The sequence below is a fragment of the Panicum virgatum genome, chromosome 1K, assembly GCF_016808335.1.
Source record: "Panicum virgatum strain AP13 chromosome 1K, P.virgatum_v5, whole genome shotgun sequence".
In the NCBI taxonomy this organism is placed as follows: Eukaryota; Viridiplantae; Streptophyta; class Magnoliopsida; order Poales; family Poaceae; genus Panicum; species Panicum virgatum.
The window spans coordinates 56,143,459-56,161,600 of NC_053136.1; the positions used below are offsets into that span (position 1 = coordinate 56,143,459).

Genomic DNA, 18,142 nt, shown 5'->3' on the forward strand with positions numbered 1-18,142 from the left:
GCAGCATCCTATTAGGCCCAATAGAAAAGGCCCAATAATTGTGCCCCCTCAAAGCCACCCCAGAGGCCCAGACCAAACCAACGCCCAGTAGAGATACAAGACGACAGGCGCGACCTCCGCCTCGCCGCCGGCGATGGAGCCGCCGCTACCTCCTCCTCCGGCGACCCCCGCTGCCGCCGTCCGTGTCCTCTCCCGCACCCCTCCGCAAGCCTCCCAGAACCCCTCATCGGTGCCCTCCACGGGACCGGGCGCCGGCGCCGCCTCCCACGACGGCGTCGTCGCTGTCGGCTTCGTGGGCGGCTCGGGGGCAGCCCGCCTCGCGGACCGGATCCTCGACGCCCACGTCTTCTCCCCGGGCGGCTCGGCGCGGAGCCTCGCTGGGAGCGTCAGGTACCACTGCGACGGCGACAACAGGATGGTCTTCCTGCACCTCACGCCGCCGCCCACGCCGATGGAGGCGGGAGGAATTGGCGGCGGGGGGGAGATGCCGGAGATGCTCTTCATGTTCTCCGTGAGTTCGGATTCTTACTGTGCTTGTTGCTCATTACAGTATATATATGCTATCCTGCTAATTTAGTAACCTTCAAGTCAAGGCCCAGAGGCCAGAGCTTTCCCTCTATCGTCCGTATGTATAAGATCAGCCTGCTCTACTGGATCATGCCAGATAGTTATTGGCACACTGAAAAGAAAAGCTGGATGCCGTTTCGTTGCCTTTGGGTTAAAATTTCTTAGGATTATACTCATGCTTCTGATAACTGTCATTGCTTAGCACAAGCCAGTGCCATGGGAAATATATCTTTACCCTTTCATTCCTCTAAGCGAACGCACGAATGCTAGTGGATTAGTCAATTAGCTGCAAATTGCTTGATTGGTGATTAACTGAGCATGTCATCATGGTGTTTCTATGTGTTTTTCTGATCCGGAAAAATGATTCTATTGCTTCGTCGTGGCTATTAGCACACCTACTTCCAGTTTCTCATTTGTTAGGAGATATATGTAAATATGGATTACAGAAGTATGGTCCTTTTTTTTGTGTACTTATAGTATTTGTATTGCATTGACATTTGTTTGACAAACTACATTTTATTCTTCAAGCTTAGCTTTATTGTTTTTCTCATCCAACAATTTATTGCCTCTTGATGAATTGACATCTTAGAGATGGACTGCCTGTGTTTAAATATGGCTACGTTCTGGTTCTCTGACCATAGGTGTTGACATATCGTGGACTTCATCAGTTCATCATAATATTACCAGCCTGTTATTTTATAGGTTCGCGTGCCTCATAATCATATTTCTAGAATAACGGATGCCTTTGACTGCTCAAATGACTATGGTTCTGTTTCTTTTGTTTTGTTTTGTTTGACAATTGTTAAATTCTAGGTCTGCCACATAATTATATTTCTGCAAGAAGGCTTCAGATTTAACACACAAACCTTAAAGAAGTTCCGACTGCTGCAATCTTCAAAGCATGCTTTCGCTCCATTTGTGAAGTCACTGGTAGGAGCTGCAATGCCTGCCAAAACTGTTACATCTGACACCCCAACACGAGCAACCCACAGGGCTTCCTCCATCTCCCCTCCAACACGTCGTGGAGGTCACTCTGGTCGCCAGTCTTCAGCCATCTCGCTTATGTCCGGAAACACTTCAAATCCTTCTGTATTGCCAGGCCAATGCGTTCCTGTATTGCTCTTTGTCTTTGAGGATGATGCAGTTGATGTTTCAAGTGCTGCCACAAGTTCAGATGATATGGGTGACACGTTTTCATCAAATCAGGGTTCTACCTCTGATGGATTATCGAAACAAAGCTCAGCTTCCAAAGGTTCTGGTTCAGTGGTTATGCTTTCCCGGGCAGCAAACAAATCTGAGAGTAGTTCAGGCAAAAAATTGCATTCCTCATTAGAGGGACAGATTCGTGTCTTGCTCAAGAAGTGTAGGGTACTTGCTGGCATGGAGCCGGGACATATTGGCTCGAGGGGTCTAAATAACACGAGTCATCATGTACCCTTGTTCTCACTTGATACCTCGAGGGTTGTTGCACTGTTGGAACGGTCTATCAATAAGAAACAGGAGCCATTAGACGTCATTGCTGGATTGTTTGAAGATTCCATGAGCTCCAAATCACCACTGGATATTCTTTCACTAGAAAACAACTACCACCCAACAAACCGTGATGACTTTCAGTTAATCAAGGACTTCATATTTCGGCAATCTGATGCCCTGAGAGGGAGAGGGGGATATTCAAGCAATGCAACTGCCGGGTCTGTTGCTGGTGTTGGCATGGTGGCTGCTGCTGCTGCTGCAGCAGCAGTGTCAGCTGCTGCTGGGAAACCAGTTAATGTTCCTGATCTCCCTAGTTTTGATAAATGGCTGTCCATAAGTACTTCTATCCTCACTGCACTGCTTAGTGGAAGAAATGCGCTGAGTGGTTTGTCTGAAAGCAAGACACATACAAGTCCTAGTGAGAAAAATGAACAACTTCCTGCTGGAGGATCTAATGCTATTGACATCACATTATCTTGCTTGGAAAGCAATAATGGGCTGAACATGAAATTTTCTTCATCATGGTGCCAAAGGGTGCTTCCAGCTGCTAAGGAGTTGTACCTTAAAGGTTTACCTGCCTTTTACACCACCAGAATGCATGAAGTACAGCTACAGATGGCATTGCGATCCTTTTGCTCAATGGTTAAAGGGCCAGCAGTCAGGTTATTCTCAAAGAAGCTGGAAGATGAGTGCCAGACAATATGGGAATCTGGTAGGCAGCAATGTGATGCTGTTAGTCTAACTGGCAGACCATGCATGCACCGGAGGCATGTCAATTTCTCTTCATCAGATGCAGTAGAGCAACATTCTAGTGGATATGTCTTCCTTCATGCGTGTGCCTGTGGGCGTTCACGTCGCCTTAGAGAAGATCCTTTTGACTTTCAGACAGCGAATGTGTCTTTTAATTGTTTCGCTAACTGCGAAGATCTACTACCTACGCTTGTGCTTCCGAGAGGTCGTGATGCTGGCTCGTTTTCAGTATCCTCTTGGCGGTTGGTGCGACTTGGAGGAGCAAGATATTACAAGCCAACAAAAGGGTTGCTCCAAAGTGGCTTTAGCCCCAAAGAGAGGTATCTTCTAAGGTGGATGATATCTGTTGGTAAGGGGCAAGTGAGAAATGGCAATCGTTCTAATACTGTTACTTCATCCACAAGATCTAGTATGAACCCTCAGACTCCTCCAGTGGTCACTGGTGAAGTAAAATCTGTCGTAACCCAAGTTACACCACAAATTAAATCTGCAAAGCTTGAAAATGCTGTAAAACAACCTGAAATGGAATCAATGAGCAACTCTGCTATTAATTTTGGTAAAGGTCTTCCAAATTTTACCATGAAAAAGCCTTTTGCTGAAGTTGTTGCTGGCACCACTGCAAAAGATTCTGAGTTTCCCGCTCTTCAACAAACGAGGCCACCAAAACCTGGTGGTCAGAAAGATGAGCGACAAATGAATATAGCAGACCAGACTAATGGCCGAGGTCATGTGGCTCTCAGCCAAGTGCCTGTAGCTGAAAGTGAACCTGTGAAAGCGAGCAGAAACAAGAGCAGTGAAAGTGCTGATGGGAAGCCCTTTTTACAGATAGGGAGCAATATAGTACCAGTGGTTGGTGGGAATGAATCTAGAGAAACTAATCAACCGGTACAGCAGTTCATTGTGTATGTTGGATTTGAGCACGAGTGTCCCTACGGGCACCGTTTCTTACTGTCAGAGAAGCATATGACGGAAATTGATTCTTCCTGTTTGCAGTATCAAAGACCATATGTAAACAAAGAAATAGAAAGCAAGCATGCACAAAAGTTGCTCCTAAATGCTTCCGGTTTGACAGCATATACAGTGGACATAAACAATGGACGGAAAAACAGTAAGCCACTGGAATCATCAGGGAGAAACAGCCAGCAGCAACCAATGCAGCCGAGGGTTGATGCACAGACCTCACAGCCTTCTCCTTGGCTTTCAGATCTACAGATTGACAAGAGGGAGGAGCATTATTTTAGAAACATTGCAGTTGATGATGGTGGAGAAGCATTTTCACTCATGAACAGAAACTTGCCAATATATATGCACTGTCCACATTGTAAGATGTCAGAAAGGAAGGAGCATCAAGATGTAAAGTTTGCTGGTGCTGTGTCACAACTTCAACGGATTTTTATTGTAAGTTATAATTTCAAACTGAAGTTTTATGTTGTATTTAGATATGGCGAAGTATCCTCATTCACACATTTACAGCAGGAAAAAGGATTTTAGATTTAAGTAAAGATGGATTTTAGTTGATACCTCTTTCTTGTAGTGTCTAAAGCTGTTATGTTATTTTTTTCTACTAATGTTTAGGTTCTCATTAATGCAGGTGACTCCTGATTTCCCGGTCCTGTTGGCAAGCTGCCCACTTGTACAGTTTGAGGCAAGTACAGTCAGCTATATTCAGCATCAAGCATGTAGTTTTTTGGAAGACAATTTCTTTTAACCTAGATATTTTAAACCGAAAATATCACTAAATGCTCCTTGCATCAGGGGTCATGTTTACCATCGAATGTCTCTGATCATGAGCGAGAAGGATTATTCAGTATTGGGTGTCGAGTTATCCTCCCACCTGAGAGCTTTCTTGCTATGAGGCTTCCGTTTGTCTATGGTGTTGAGACAAAAGAGGGAAGTACATTTCCCCTCAAACACTTTGAACAACAACCAGAGCTCACAGCGTGGCTGGTTGGAGGCACAGCTTTGCAAATTGTATCGATAGGGAACGCCACTGAGAAAGAAACCATTATGAAGTGATAGACTTGTTATCTAAAGCTTACTGGTTCAATCGTATCCTATTCGCATGCAGTGATATGCCATAGGTGAGATGATAATATCTGTTTCTTTTTTTTTCTCTCTGTTCTAGCCACTATACAATTTTTTGTCAGTTCTCCTTTGTTTCCAGCACACAAGGCATTGAATAGGTCTCTTGTTGGCATAATTCATGCAGGATGGTTAGTTTTGCTTCTACTCCTGGACCTATGCTGCCAAGCTTGGCACTGCCAAGCTGTCAATACAACTCTAGCTTTCTTTCCTGCTCCATGCATTGGGAAATGGTGGCTTCGCTGATCACTGCATGAATGATGTACAATAGATGCATGCAGAGAGACTGACACAGGTACAATTGATAGTTCTGTACTTTGAACCTTTAATACCATAAGTACATGTTTATTGCTAAACACAATATGTATTAATGATGCAGGCAATGGTATGAATAGGTGTCAGGTAAAGTTTAGGTGGTGATGTAGGGTCTGTTTTCTTGAGGATCAGTGGACCAATTTGTTCCTTTGACTGGAAACTTTTGTACCAAGATTAGTTCAGTTCGGCTGTGTAATAATTTTGGTCAGTTGATGTGTTGCGCTATTTCATGGTTTGTTAAGAAATCTGACCTTGGAATATTAAAACAAGGAAAGGAATTTCTGAATGGCTTGCTGTAGAAATTGGTCGCCTGAAACGGTTTCCTTAATTAAAGTTGACTGATGTCTATATCCCTTATTCGTGCAAGCAGTACAGGAGTTTTATGGCAGGCATGGAAAAAAGGATGGATCAAAAAAGTGAGATGATAACCGAAAAAGTAAGGTTTTGCTTGAATATGGAGGAGGCTCCAGGACAGGTTGGCAGCAGCCGCTTCTGGTAGACCGGGGACTGGACTGGAGAATGTTGAAGGTGGAAGGAAACGCATGAACAACTCCTGTTTGACAAGTGTAAAGGCAGGCACGAAAAGGTGGAAGACGGGATCACAGTCGAGCCGAGCCTCTCTGTCTGGTGTGTATGTTGATTGTGCATCAAGGTCTGCCTTCTGTCTTTTCACCTGCAAAACGGGCGTTTCCACGTGATGTGAATCATTCCAGAATGGGTGTTGGAAGCGTGACTCGTTGGTGAACTAATGCTTGCAGCCTGGCTGGAAAAGTTTCTTTCTTGCATGATACCATCGTAGTGAGAGTCGGTTGGACTTGGACAAGCGGCTGTGTGGGGGGCTTGCTACCTAATCTTTTGCTTGGCTGATAACTGACATTGACTTACTCTCTCCCTACTCGCTGCTGCTATACCACCAGATTGATGGAAGCTGAGGTAAATGCAAGCGAGCAGCTGGTTGGTTCAGGCACCACGCCAACAAGGGGCAGAATCCATGATTCACAGGAACCGTTGGTGAGTACCTGTTCTCCATTTATTCAGAACGTCTGGTGTGCACTTTCATGGTGAGTATATGTTGAGCATGATGATTGACCAGGGTTTTCATTCATCTGTGATCTTTGTTGCTTGCACAAACAACTAGAAGCTTTCATGTGTGATGATGGTGGGAGCCCCTGGGTCTAGGTAACCAGCAGGCTCAGATGTGACGTGGAACCTGGCTGAGAGGTTTAGCTACAGTTGTCGCGCTGCACCTGATGTACATACATAGAACCTGCAGAACATGATGGTTATTGTATTCATCCTCTACGCCTCTTTCAGAGTTATCTTTGTTTTTTTTTGACACGAGTTATCTTGGTTTGAAAAGTAGAGAGGTGGTGGTGGTGGTGGTACTAGTAGCAGTACACAAGGCAACGCTCTTTCGTGACTGCTTTTCCGACAGAGACGTTCTCCATGTCAAGTGATATTCATGTGCTTTAAGAAAGTGATCCGGTCGAGGGCCCATCATATCGATCCAAGAGATGAAGAGACTAACAAGTTAAGGCCTAACAAGTTGGTTCGTTCATTTTGACGGCGGAACTGAAGCACAATTCATATTAGCACGTGCATCCGCTAGCGTTTAGTGTTAGAATTGCTGGTGGAAGAAAGAAATAAAAGAAGAGAAATTGGGATGGGATTTGGGGGGGCGGGTACAGAAATGTCCTGTCCTCCAGCCTCCAGGAGGCCAGGCAGAGCCAGAGGCAACGCCACGCATGACAAACTTGGCCGGCGTCAGCATGCTACTAATTACTGGCATGGTGACGTTACTAATAACCTCCTCTCTCTCTCTATTCCTTTTCTGACTTTTCCCTTATTAATTCGCAACATGCAAGTGTTTTTAAAAACATTTTTCGAGTATTTTATTAAATTTAAATGGCCGACGATTATGTTGTTGGTCCTCAAAAAGCCAATGATTTGTTTATACTCTAATTAAGTCTTGAAATGTTTGTTGGGGATGTCCAAGTTAGACCATATATATAATAAAACCCTAAGCCAATGACATATACGTACGGTACTAGCATCTCGGAAAGTGTTGCCGGGCTTTTCCATCTTCATCCCCGCCCCAGCTCCGATCGATCCTACTCCTACTACCGCTTGCTGCGTTGGCTCTCAAACAAGTTGATTAATTAATTAATTAAGGAGGCTCTGTAATTGCAATTGTTGACGACGTCGTTGCTATATAGGTAGGCCCGCCCGGGCGTCTAGTAAACTCCTCCGCCTTTCCCTTACCCTTGATTTATTTATTATAGTAGCTGTTAGTTGCTTGCCTTCTTGTAATTTATAATTGCAGGCAGGGAGAGGGAACTCTGTTGCTAGCTTGCAAACAACACAATAAGCAGCTCCCATCCATCAGCATGCATGCAAGTCGTAGAGAAAGGGGGAAAAAATTTATGTTATTACTAGCTAACTGGTGGTGGAGAAACCAAACTGTGAGTACTGACGAGATCCCTCCAAATTAAGCATGCCGCATGTTGCTTTCTCATGGATGGATGGATGGATGCATCACTGTATACATATGGGACTATGGGAGCTCCAATTGTCTGCTCATCTCCTCTGCACTTGCTGGCTGGCTGGCGGCCAACTTTACCCACAAGCTAATTAAGCCTGCTCAAAAGGAAACGTACACCACTTGAAACAACAAACAAAGCTCCTCATAAAAGCTACTCCGTCCTCTATTATCCATCCTACCTGGCTAGCTACCACCCACACCAATCTAACTGCTATACGAGTATCTAGTAGTACTATTATTTTCTACTTTCTCATAAAACCAATATATATATTTCTCTTATATATAAACATGTCCATTCATCAGAAGCGAATTATTCAATTTCAAACAACCTAAACCCACATGGATATATTTTACCAAAAAGCTAGGAACAAGAAAAAAAAACCCATTATTCATCCAAAACGAATTCGACTAGTGATGATAATATATACACGACCTTTTCTTTATTATCAATTAATTTGGCACCCGCCGAAAAGGTGGATATATATGACAGTAGCAGGAGGCCACAACATTGCATCCCACTCCTTATTTTCTTCTCTTTTTCTTTTTTGAAAAAGACCTCTACTTAATTTCCCAAGTTGCATATATTGAGAGAAAACAGTGGTGGCATGGCATTGTCACCCTTTCATAACATTTCAGATTCAGGCAACACCCACCACTCAAAGCTCACTACTAGTACTCTCTACTCTACTCTACTCTACTCTACTCTACTCGCTCCAATTAATAAGCAAGTGGCTGCCAAATTAAACCTTTCTTTCAAAGCAAATTAACGGAATTCCAATGCCAAATTAATTGATAATAAAGAATTGAAAGAATTTACTTCAAAAAAAATTGAAAGAATAATCAATTGTATAAATATATAAGTATGTTACAGCTAGCTTCATCGATCCTTGATATACATATATATACCAATAAGAATAAATTGTAAGTATAATTGATCGAGGATCGGAGGATGCATGGTAGAATTAATTCATCCCCGGCCCCAGAACGAAGAAGAAGAAAAAAAAGAGATCAATTATAATCAGTGTACTGTTAATTAAGAAAAGAATTCATGAGTCGAGGCAAGGCCACCCAGGGCCGCCGCTCATGTCAATAATGGCAATCCACCAGTGCTGAGGCTGTCAGCATCAACCCAGCCCTCTTGCCGTCGCTCAACTGCCCGAGGCCGAGCACCACGGCCGGTGGCGGTGCCGCCGCCGCCGGAAGCGACACGGCCGCCTCCTCGTCGGACGACGGCGCCGGCAGGTTCAGGTCCAGCTCCAGGTTGATGCCCGCGCTCCCCTCTTTCTTGGTGTCCGCGCCGGCGATCGCGGTCACCGCGCGCTCCGGCGCGTTCAGCGGCCGGTGGCGACGCATGTGGCCGCCCAGCGCCTGCCCCGACGCGAACTCGGCGCCGCATATCGAGCACTCGTGCACCCGCAGCTTGCTGCTGCTTATGGCGACGCTGTTGAGGCTCAGCGCGGTGGTGACGTCCGGGAAGACGGCGACGTCCATCTGATTCTGAGGCCGCTGCTGAAGGGCAGATACCGGAGGCGGCGCGGTGGTCATCGGTGGTGGCTTCAGCTGCTTTATTATGGTGCTGCTGGCGGTGACGACGTTGATGGCGATCTCATCGTCGGTGCCGGCGAGGCGCGGCTTCTTGTGGCTCGCGCGGTGGCCGCCGAGCGCCTGGAAGGTGGGGAAGCACTTGCTGCACGTCTTGCACTCGTACACGTAGAAGCCGGCCTTGACGCCGTCCACCGTGGTCGCGGCCTCCGTGTACTTGCGGCTGGTGTACCTCTCGCTCTTCACCGGCGGCGGCGGCGCGGCGGCAGGGGGCGGCGGCTGCGCCTGCTGTTGGGCCGCCGGCGAGGGCGGCGATGGCGATGGCTTGGAGTCGACGGCGGCGTGGGACCCTGAGCCGCCAACGGCGCCGGCCCCTGATGAGCCGCCAGCGGCGCCCTGGGCGAGGAGGATGAGGCAGTGCGCCATGTCCTCCTCCTCAGTGGTGGTGCTCTCGGAGGAGGACGCGGACGACGCCGGCGGGTGGTGGCGCGGCCTCTTGGTGCGCTTGCGCTTGACGGCGGCCGTGAGGGGCGGCTGCTGGTGCCTGTCGAGCTCGCCGGCGGAGTGCTCTGTGGAGGACGTGGGCATGACGACGAGCGGCGGCTTGGCGATCTCCGTCGTGTCGGGCGCCTCCACCGCCTCGGCCGGTGTATGCATGGCAGACCTGTGTTTAATTTTGTGGGTGGGGTGTAGCTAGCTAGCTAGAGGCTGCCTGCTTGCCTTTTTATTGGGATTGGGAGAGGATCGGAGGAGGAGAAGAGGAGTGGGGAGGGCGTTTTGGTTTTGCATGAATGGATGGATCCACTGCACTACGGCTGCAATGGAATGCAATCAATGGAAAGGATGGAAGTTTCCTTTGGTATATTAATACACCATCAAGGCAAGCTAGGCTAGAGAGAGAAGCTAGCTAGCTAGCTAGCCAGAGAGAGGAATGTAGGAGTACTAGTAGTATGGCGAAACCTGGCCGGCTTCAGTTTTCTTTCTCTCTCTCTACCTGTCTCTCTCTATCTCTCTGGGATGATGGATAGATGCCTTGCCAACTCTCCCTCCTCTCCCTTATAACCTCCAGGCCTCCTTGTTGTAGAGAGAGAAAGCGAGGTTTTGGTGGTTAATTGCTCCTAGGACTAGCTATTGTTAGAGAGGGAGAGAGAGAGAAAGAACGATCAAAGATGCATGGCAATAGTGAGTGACCCACAGGCTGGCAGGCAGGCAGTTAATTGGTGGCCGAGGAAGGCGCACGCTACCAAGTGTGAAAAATAGCCAGGAGCCAGCATGTTAAAGCTGCCTCTGCCTAATTCCTCTCTCCTAATTTCTAGGCTGGCCAGCTAAATAAATGTGCAAAACATGCATGCATGTGTGCTACATCGTTGATTCAACAGCTAGATACCCTTAATTTAGGCAAACTCTTGTCAATCGATATTTAACCTCAAATTCAGTTTCAATATAATTCTGTGAAAGTGATCGAGATGCTGGCTAAATAATTATTAAATAAAGCGTCTCTTCTTGAAAAAGAGAAGAACTAACTTTGTGTGTGGCACCATACTATATGCGGGTCTCTGGGAAGGGAAAGGGATCTAAGCAGGAGTGGGGAGTGAGTAATACAGTAGTGGCAGCAATCTATTCAGCTGGCAGCAACAAGAAGCCAAGCAAGGAAGCCTCTGCCTGCTCCAATATTCCATGGGAGTGATGGGGTCGGTGTCCAGCTCCATGCATTCACCGATGATGAATGATTCCTGGGGTGATAGTGTCACGCTGCATGGCTGGAACCACAGGAAGGGGAAAAAAAGTGCCCCTCCTTTTATTTCTCCACTTTAATTTTGATCCGCTAGCTACATATCTCGCTATTTATTTGTTTTTTAATACATTTTTTTTCTCTGGACTGCATTTATCCTGATAGACACATACATCTTCAGCTCATAGTTTACATAATTTTGGTGCATTTTGTGACAGCTTCTCGTTTATTTTCTATAAATAAACAAACAAATTAACAGCTAGCAGCAAAATCTTACTGCTAGCAATTTCCCAATAATCATGAACATCTTTGTTTTTATTTCATTTTTCCTTTTGATTAAACTGATAATTGCATTGATCGTGAACAGCTATAGCTTGCTTGGCAGTTGGCAACTAAAATTAGGAGGTAGTGAAGTAGTGGTGGTGCAGGTGTCCCTAGCTAGCTAGCTTCAGTGGATGGTTATGCAAAGAAAAAATATAGCTGCAAATGGAAATGGTTCCTCTCTCACCGATGATCTCCTGTCCTTCGCACTGCAGTGCTGCGCTGAATTGCATCGGTTGCCGCCTACTAATAATCACTTGGTTTCCAAGCTAAACCAATAAATATCCACCCCATGCTACGCTGCCTGCGTTTCGTACAGCACTGCCACCTGGTGGTGGGTTTCTCTTCCATAATATCGATGGCTGACACTAGCTAATTAATAATTAGTGTTGAATTATGAGTGAATTGTCCACCTCTTACTATTAGCTTAAGCTTTTGAGTTGAATTGGTTGGTGCATGCAACTCAATATGATATCAGAGTTGGAGGTCTCGGAGTTTGAATCCTGACAGATGTGATTAAATAAAATTATTGCAGCCGACTTCTATTCCACACGTGAGGGGGAGTGTTGAAGTATGAGTGAATTGTGCATCTTTCCCTGTCAACTTAAGTTTTTGTGTTAAATTGGTTAGGGTTTCATTTTGCTGATTCGTTTTCTGTTTTTGAAAAATCGGATGGATCTCACACACACTGCTGGACCCGGCGGGGCTTGGTGATTGATGCTTATACATACACATATATATATACATGTAGTACGTACCTGCTGTGTTGTGGCTACACTCTCATCAAAATGAGTTAGTGTCATCGTCTCGTCTTCACGTTAAGAGATTGGGTCACACATCCCTCGAGTGATTAATATTATAAATTTGAAGTGCATATTAAATCTAGTAATATCTACATCTCGACACCAAAAATTTCACAAAAATAGATGTTGAATTAATTTCCAACACACACAAATAGACCATACATGCGAAATAATCCTCGTTGTTTTTTATGGGAAAAGAATAATCTTCGTTGTACACACACACAGAATTAAATAACAAAGAAATCCTTACAATATTTGTATTATTCCTCGCAATTCAAAGCAAATAAAGCAGAAGATCATTAAGGTAATCCTGCATGATGTGTTATGACCAGGGTTCACCGAACCGTCGGTAACCGGACCGGTTCCGGTTTGGTCCGGTATGAAACCGGTCCAAATTCAAAATTTAAATTCAAAAAAATGAAAAATTCCCAAAAAAATCCTAAAAATACTTCAAGGTGCGACGAATCTAATGGTGTCAAATTTTCTCAAAAATTCGTTCATTTAGTACAGTTTGCGGGGATTTGAAGTTAAACAAAAAAAACGTGCATACAAAAGTATACAAATATAATGTAAAAGTAGTACAAAAGAGGGTTGGAGGGTTCATTTAGACTAAAATATGTTATACAAATATTTATTTAGTATACTTTGCCGGCATTTGAATTTAAACCAAAAAAAAATTTGAATTTGACCGGTTACCAGTCAAACCGACCGGTTACCAGCCAAACCGGCCGGTATACTGGACAAACCGGCCGGTATACCGGTCTAACCGGCCGGTATACCGGTCGGAACAGGTTGAACGGCGAAGTTTGAATTCAAATTTGAATTTCACCGGTTCCGACCGGTAACCGGTCAAACCGGACCGGTATACCGGAACCGGAGGCCGGCGGTTACCGGTTAGCGGTCGGATAGTTTAACCCTGGTTATGACTAGCTACCGAGAGATAATAAGTCAACGATGAGGAGGATGTGGGGGTATGTGAGGTAGTACGCATGATTCTTGATGTGAGGAAGGATCGATCGGATAGAATTAATATAAGAGACAAACACCAATGTTGTAATTATTATTTTTTTATGTTTCGTTGTGGATGTTGCATGAAACATGGTGTCAATATTGCGATGGGAATTTCCATCCACGAATGCGATGTTAGAATTATTTGTATACATATTTTTCTATGTTGCAAGCGTTGATTTCTGATACTGTAAATATGAGTATTTTATCAATATTGCGACAGACTATGCAATTAAAAAATTTTGATCGGACATTCGGACTCTAATAGTACCGATTAATATAATATATACTCCGATCCGTATATGGTACATTCGGGCGCTAATCTACTGGCTGATGATAAGCTAATAAGGAAGAAGAGGCTATGTCCTTATTAGCTTAATACCTAAAGGATATTGGGTGGCATGGCGGGCGAGGTGGGGGCAAGCAAGGCATCTATCACATGGAAATGAATGGAAGCTGATACCTTTTGCTAATTAAGCTAATATAATCTCTCTCTCTCTCTCTCTCTCTCTCTGGATCCACTTCGTTAGCAATTAATAATCATCTCTGAAAGCAGCTAGATCGCCTCTCGCCCAAACATGCACACACATGACGCATGCATACAGTGATCGATCAGGTCACTGCAATCCCAAATCATAGCTAGATAGTGTGTACTTCATGCCTTTCTTTACCATACACATACCTGAGGATGAGCTCCATGCAAACAAAAGGGTGAGAGTGAGCCTTGATCTAGAGCTTGCTTGCCATGATCCTGCCTATGATTAGCAATCAGCCAAGTTGTCCCTCATGCGGAGAACCCTAGCTTTAAGGATTCTATTCATTATAATTATTGTTCGTTGGTGATGCATCCAATCCATCTCTCTTAGCCTGCAGAACATGCATCTATCCACTGCACTCCTGATGAATGTGATCAGTTGTGCTAGCTAGATTCATTATTAACCAAATTAAGACGATTAGGAATAACAAATGTTTTTCCCTGCTACATGGCCCGGCCTATTTGGTATGGCTTCCCCGGCCCCAGAAGGCCACACCTGCAGTAAGCAAGGTGGCTTATAATAATAATTAGGATGTAGTAGTATAGATTTGAGGACATGCAGCATCAATGGAGCGAGTTACCTTACCCAAATCGCCAATGCGGATTGGTAGATGATGGCGTGGAAAAGGGTGTGAGCTATGGCCAAGATTTGGCCGGTCGGTGGCCCCTCTGTTTTGCATTGCTTCTAGCTCGATCACTAAATCAGTTGCATAAATATATACAAATACTCCTATATATATTATTTTTTTAAAACTTATATGGGCCCGACTTATAGATACAAATACTCCTATAGTAGGACACCGGCAAAACAAGCTAAACTCGTCTAGAAGCATGCGTTTCAGCCAAATTCAGATAATCATTTTGACGCAGGGCGCAAGCTAGGAAACCTGCTACTAGCCAGCCTGTTCAAAGAAAGAAAGAAAGAAAGAAATCATAGAAACTTTTTTGGGGGCAGGGGAAATTTGTGCCGTACTCTGGGAATTATTGATTGGTGTTCGGAGGAGGAGAACATGAACATGTGGCGCAGTTCGATCAAGCGCAGGCAGGCAGCCATGATCTGACTGACTATATCTGTGCCAGCGAGAGAGAGTGTAGTATACTACTCCCTCCATCCCAAAATACTAGTCGTCCTAGAAATTCTAAGACAAATTAACAAGAAAGTAAAATAACTATATTTGCCCCTATATATTATCCATATTTGGCACTAATTGATTCTTGCATGCACATGCACTTTCTAAATAGAGTTGGTGATTTGTTTTCTGGGACAAATTTTGAATCATAGGATGACTACTATTTTAGGACGGAGGGAGTATACAGCAATACAATGCAAGTGGTACGGTGGCCTACTAGCTGCCTGCATTTGATTTTCATTATCTATTACCTTATTATTTGGCCAACAAACGGAGTCTCCACGTTCGCTCTCAAGGCTTAGAAATTCCCACATTAATCGGAGAAAAATAGAAAAATAGCCATTACGATAAAAATTAGCCTAAAATACCCCTGTACCTAATTAAAAATCACCCACCAATTCTATTATGAAAAATTAAATATAAAATATCATTTAGCTATGTATCAGTTACAAATATATACTATTAATAAAAACTAAAACTAACAACAATCAATCAAAATAAAATGAAAATAAGAATAACTGTCTGCATAATATTATTAAAGCTCAATAAATCAAATTGTTGTTATAGGTAGATCTTAGTTGAATTGTTTTAAACAACAATAAGACATAATTTACGATAATGAACAGGATGATGTATGGTAAAAAAAAAATAGTATAACCTTTAAGTAAGGATACAATGACATGCAAATTTTTGAATTTTCAATACTAGCCGCGCAAATGCGCAGACTATACGCCTAGTTTGTATATATACCATCATCAGGATGAAACGAAGAGAGCAGCTAGCTAGTGGGACATGACATTCGCTCTCGATCACTCCTGCTCTCATAATTAATTAACTAATTAATAATAGTAATTAATGTGCAGGGCGGTCAGCGCTAGCAAGCTCGTAGTTTAGTCAGCAGTGTGGGCTACCACCACTCCTCGATCAAGTTATACTCTCAGCGCGTAATACCCACCTCTATCCCTCTGATTGTAAATATATAAGTCCCAGGATTATCTTTTAATTTGGCCATCATAATTTCTAAAAACTTCCTGCAGCACATATTATATTGGTGCTACTCCCTCAGCTCCGTTTCAAATTATAATTCGTTTTACTTTTTAACCTCAAATTTGACCACTCGTCTTATTCAAAAGAACGAATTGTGCAAACATAGTTAAATTTAAGTCATTCTTGAAGAACTTTTACTAATAAAGTAAGCCACAACAAAAAAGTGATATTTTGCATAAATTTTTGAATAAAACGAGTGATCACACTTGAGGTCAAAAAAATTAATAAGCTAATAAGGTTATAAGCTAGCTGCATGCATCTCTCTGGCATGCAAACTTAGCTAGAGAGGACGGACGGACGGACGGACCTGCAGGACACGCAGATAGCTTCCGTTAATCACGAAGCCTTCTCAACTAACACTGACAGACAAGTCCTCCAAATCAAACATCACCAATGCAAGCCAACCTGAGCTGGTCCATTATTCAAGGTTCACCGCCTTGAGAAGACTTTATAGAATAAATATCTTTTTTTTTCTGTATAAGCGACACTTGTTCACAGTATAGCTAGCTAGCTAGGACGATGCATGTGTGTATACTAATGCAAAAATAATGTTAATTATGCTCAGCATATTCAAGCCTTGCTTGTTGGGATATATAGCTAGGTTATTATTCCTGCCTTGCTGATGGTTGCGTGCATGGATGCATGATCAGCAAGGAATAATGAAGTCGCACGTGCAGGCTAGCTTGCTTGCTGGCTAGCTCTTGTTAATATATATAATAAGTAGATTCAATTAGTGGGGTGCTTGCTTCTCACCTTCAGCTGTCTGTGTGTGTGGACTAGTGCTAATAGAGCTGACACCTTCAGAGGAGGAGTGTGGCAAGTGCAAGTCTGGCTTTGCTCATGGCCGCGGGCAACCTACCACCACCACCGTCCCAGCTGCAGGCTCATCATCCTTCACACAAAGACACTAGGTAGCACTGATTGGTAGTATAGTAGTACATGCCATGCGTGGGCAGGGCAGGGCAAGGCAAGGCATCCTGATTATTCCTGCAACTGCAACCAGAACCAGGCATGTGCTGGAATCGTCTCTTGTTTCTTGTCACAAGTCATGCATCTATCCCCCCCACCCGAGCGGCCGGCCCCATTGCTTGCATCTGTTAGCTTCATGGTCATGCATGTTCTTTGCTGATTAGTTAGTTCAACAGCGATAAATCAACATGATGCTATTGCTATTGCTATTGCTATTGATTGGTCGATCACCACATATTATACATATAAATATATTCCTAATTATTTAAATGTACGCAGCTAGCTAGCTAGCTAGCTTTTGAAATTAAGTTGCAAGCATGAATGCATGCATGTGCTTCACGAAATAAACTAGTTAGTGGCCGGTCGGTGACGACGTACACTAGGTAGAAATTAAAGGGCCAAACTTGTGAATAAGAATCCTCATTATTCTTCCTTTATTTGGTCAACTTACTGCTACTAGCTACTAGCTCCCTGATGACCTGATGGGGGCCGGGCCGGGGTTTCTATCTCCTCTGATATGATCCTACTGTGCATCGATGCATATCATATCATCTGTACTGTATGAGACCAGACCAGCTAGTAGCAGCTCCAAGAATATAATAATTAACCTTTATGCATGTCATCTTCAGTCCTAGCTCCGATTGGAGCTGGCCGTGTAAATATAATTAAACGTACGTACTCCGGCCGGCCAGTAATATAATTCAGCATATATATTATGTTCTCCAAAAAACTGATCTGACATGGAAAATTTCTGGACAGAGAAAATCGGCAAAGATAATATATAATTAATTAAGAACTCCAGCTCCATGCGTCTCTTAATTATCCAGGAACTAACGTACGTACACTGAGATAGAAAACAGATTCGACAAAAAATTAAGAAACCGGCAAGATACCCTCAACTGTGGGCACCTGATCAAGACATGCATATACACACCCCTAGCCTGCTGCTCGATGAAAAAATTGTGGCCTTTTTTCTTTTTCTTTTTCTTACTTTATTCTTCTTCTTCTTTCTGGAACCTGCAGAGATCACTGGTCGATACATATAGAGATAGTATTCTTCAGAGGTTCAGATTATTGTAAGTTGAGATTATTTTCACCAAATTCAGATGCATGCCTAACTACTACTATAGTACTGTACGATTATTTTAGTTGGGTGACCGGCCGGCCGGCGGCCAAGACACGCATTGGAGTGCCAGGCAAGTTGGTTGCTCATCGATCACTAGCTAGCTAGCGCTCACTGAAAACGATGGAGGGCGGCGGTTGAGCTGCTGAGCTCGCTAGCTTAGCTAGGGATGATCGATGAACCCTCCTGATGCGTGCCTGCAG

At 44.0% G+C, this 18,142-nt stretch overlaps 2 protein-coding genes across 4 annotated transcripts; one reads left to right on the plus strand and one right to left on the minus strand.

Moving 5' to 3' along the window:
- Positions 1-79: 79 nt before the first annotated feature.
- Positions 80-5,537, plus strand: LOC120650425. 3 transcript variants are annotated; one of them, XM_039927576.1, is made up of 7 exons: positions 399-511; positions 1,209-1,269; positions 1,381-4,188; positions 4,382-4,465; positions 4,546-4,871; positions 5,000-5,167; positions 5,252-5,537. In XM_039927576.1, exons 3-5 carry the CDS (start codon positions 1,510-1,512, stop codon positions 4,804-4,806), a joined length of 3,024 nt encoding a protein of 1,007 aa, XP_039783510.1. In that variant the 5' UTR covers positions 399-511; positions 1,209-1,269; positions 1,381-1,509; the 3' UTR covers positions 4,807-4,871; positions 5,000-5,167; positions 5,252-5,537. The 3 variants fall into 3 exon arrangements, with proteins under 3 accessions (XP_039783494.1, XP_039783503.1, XP_039783510.1); XM_039927560.1 differs by lacking the exon at positions 1,209-1,269 and having other exon boundaries at positions 80-511; XM_039927569.1 differs by lacking the exon at positions 1,209-1,269 and having other exon boundaries at positions 81-511; positions 4,382-4,435.
- A 3,018-nt stretch (positions 5,538-8,555) lies between these two features.
- On the minus strand, positions 8,556-10,447 carry LOC120650470 (zinc finger protein ZAT5-like). Its single transcript, XM_039927622.1, has one exon. It carries the CDS (start codon positions 9,926-9,928, stop codon positions 8,816-8,818), a length of 1,113 nt encoding a protein of 370 aa, XP_039783556.1. The 5' UTR covers positions 9,929-10,447; the 3' UTR covers positions 8,556-8,815.
- Between the last annotated feature and the right edge of the window lie 7,695 nt (positions 10,448-18,142).

Excerpts from the sequence above, each read along its gene's own strand:
- LOC120650425 (XM_039927560.1), top strand. The coding sequence starts at position 134 with ATGGAGCCGCCGCTACCTCCTCCTCCGGCGACCCCCGCTGCCGCCGTC. Across the intron at positions 512-1,380 it reads AGATGCTCTTCATGTTCTCC|GTCTGCCACATAATTATATT; the intron begins GTGAGTTCGGAT and ends GTTAAATTCTAG. Across the intron at positions 4,466-4,545 it reads TCAGCTATATTCAGCATCAA|GGGTCATGTTTACCATCGAA; the intron begins GCATGTAGTTTT and ends TCCTTGCATCAG.
- LOC120650470 (XM_039927622.1), bottom strand. The coding sequence starts at position 9,928 with ATGCATACACCGGCCGAGGCGGTGGAGGCGCCCGACACGACGGAGATC.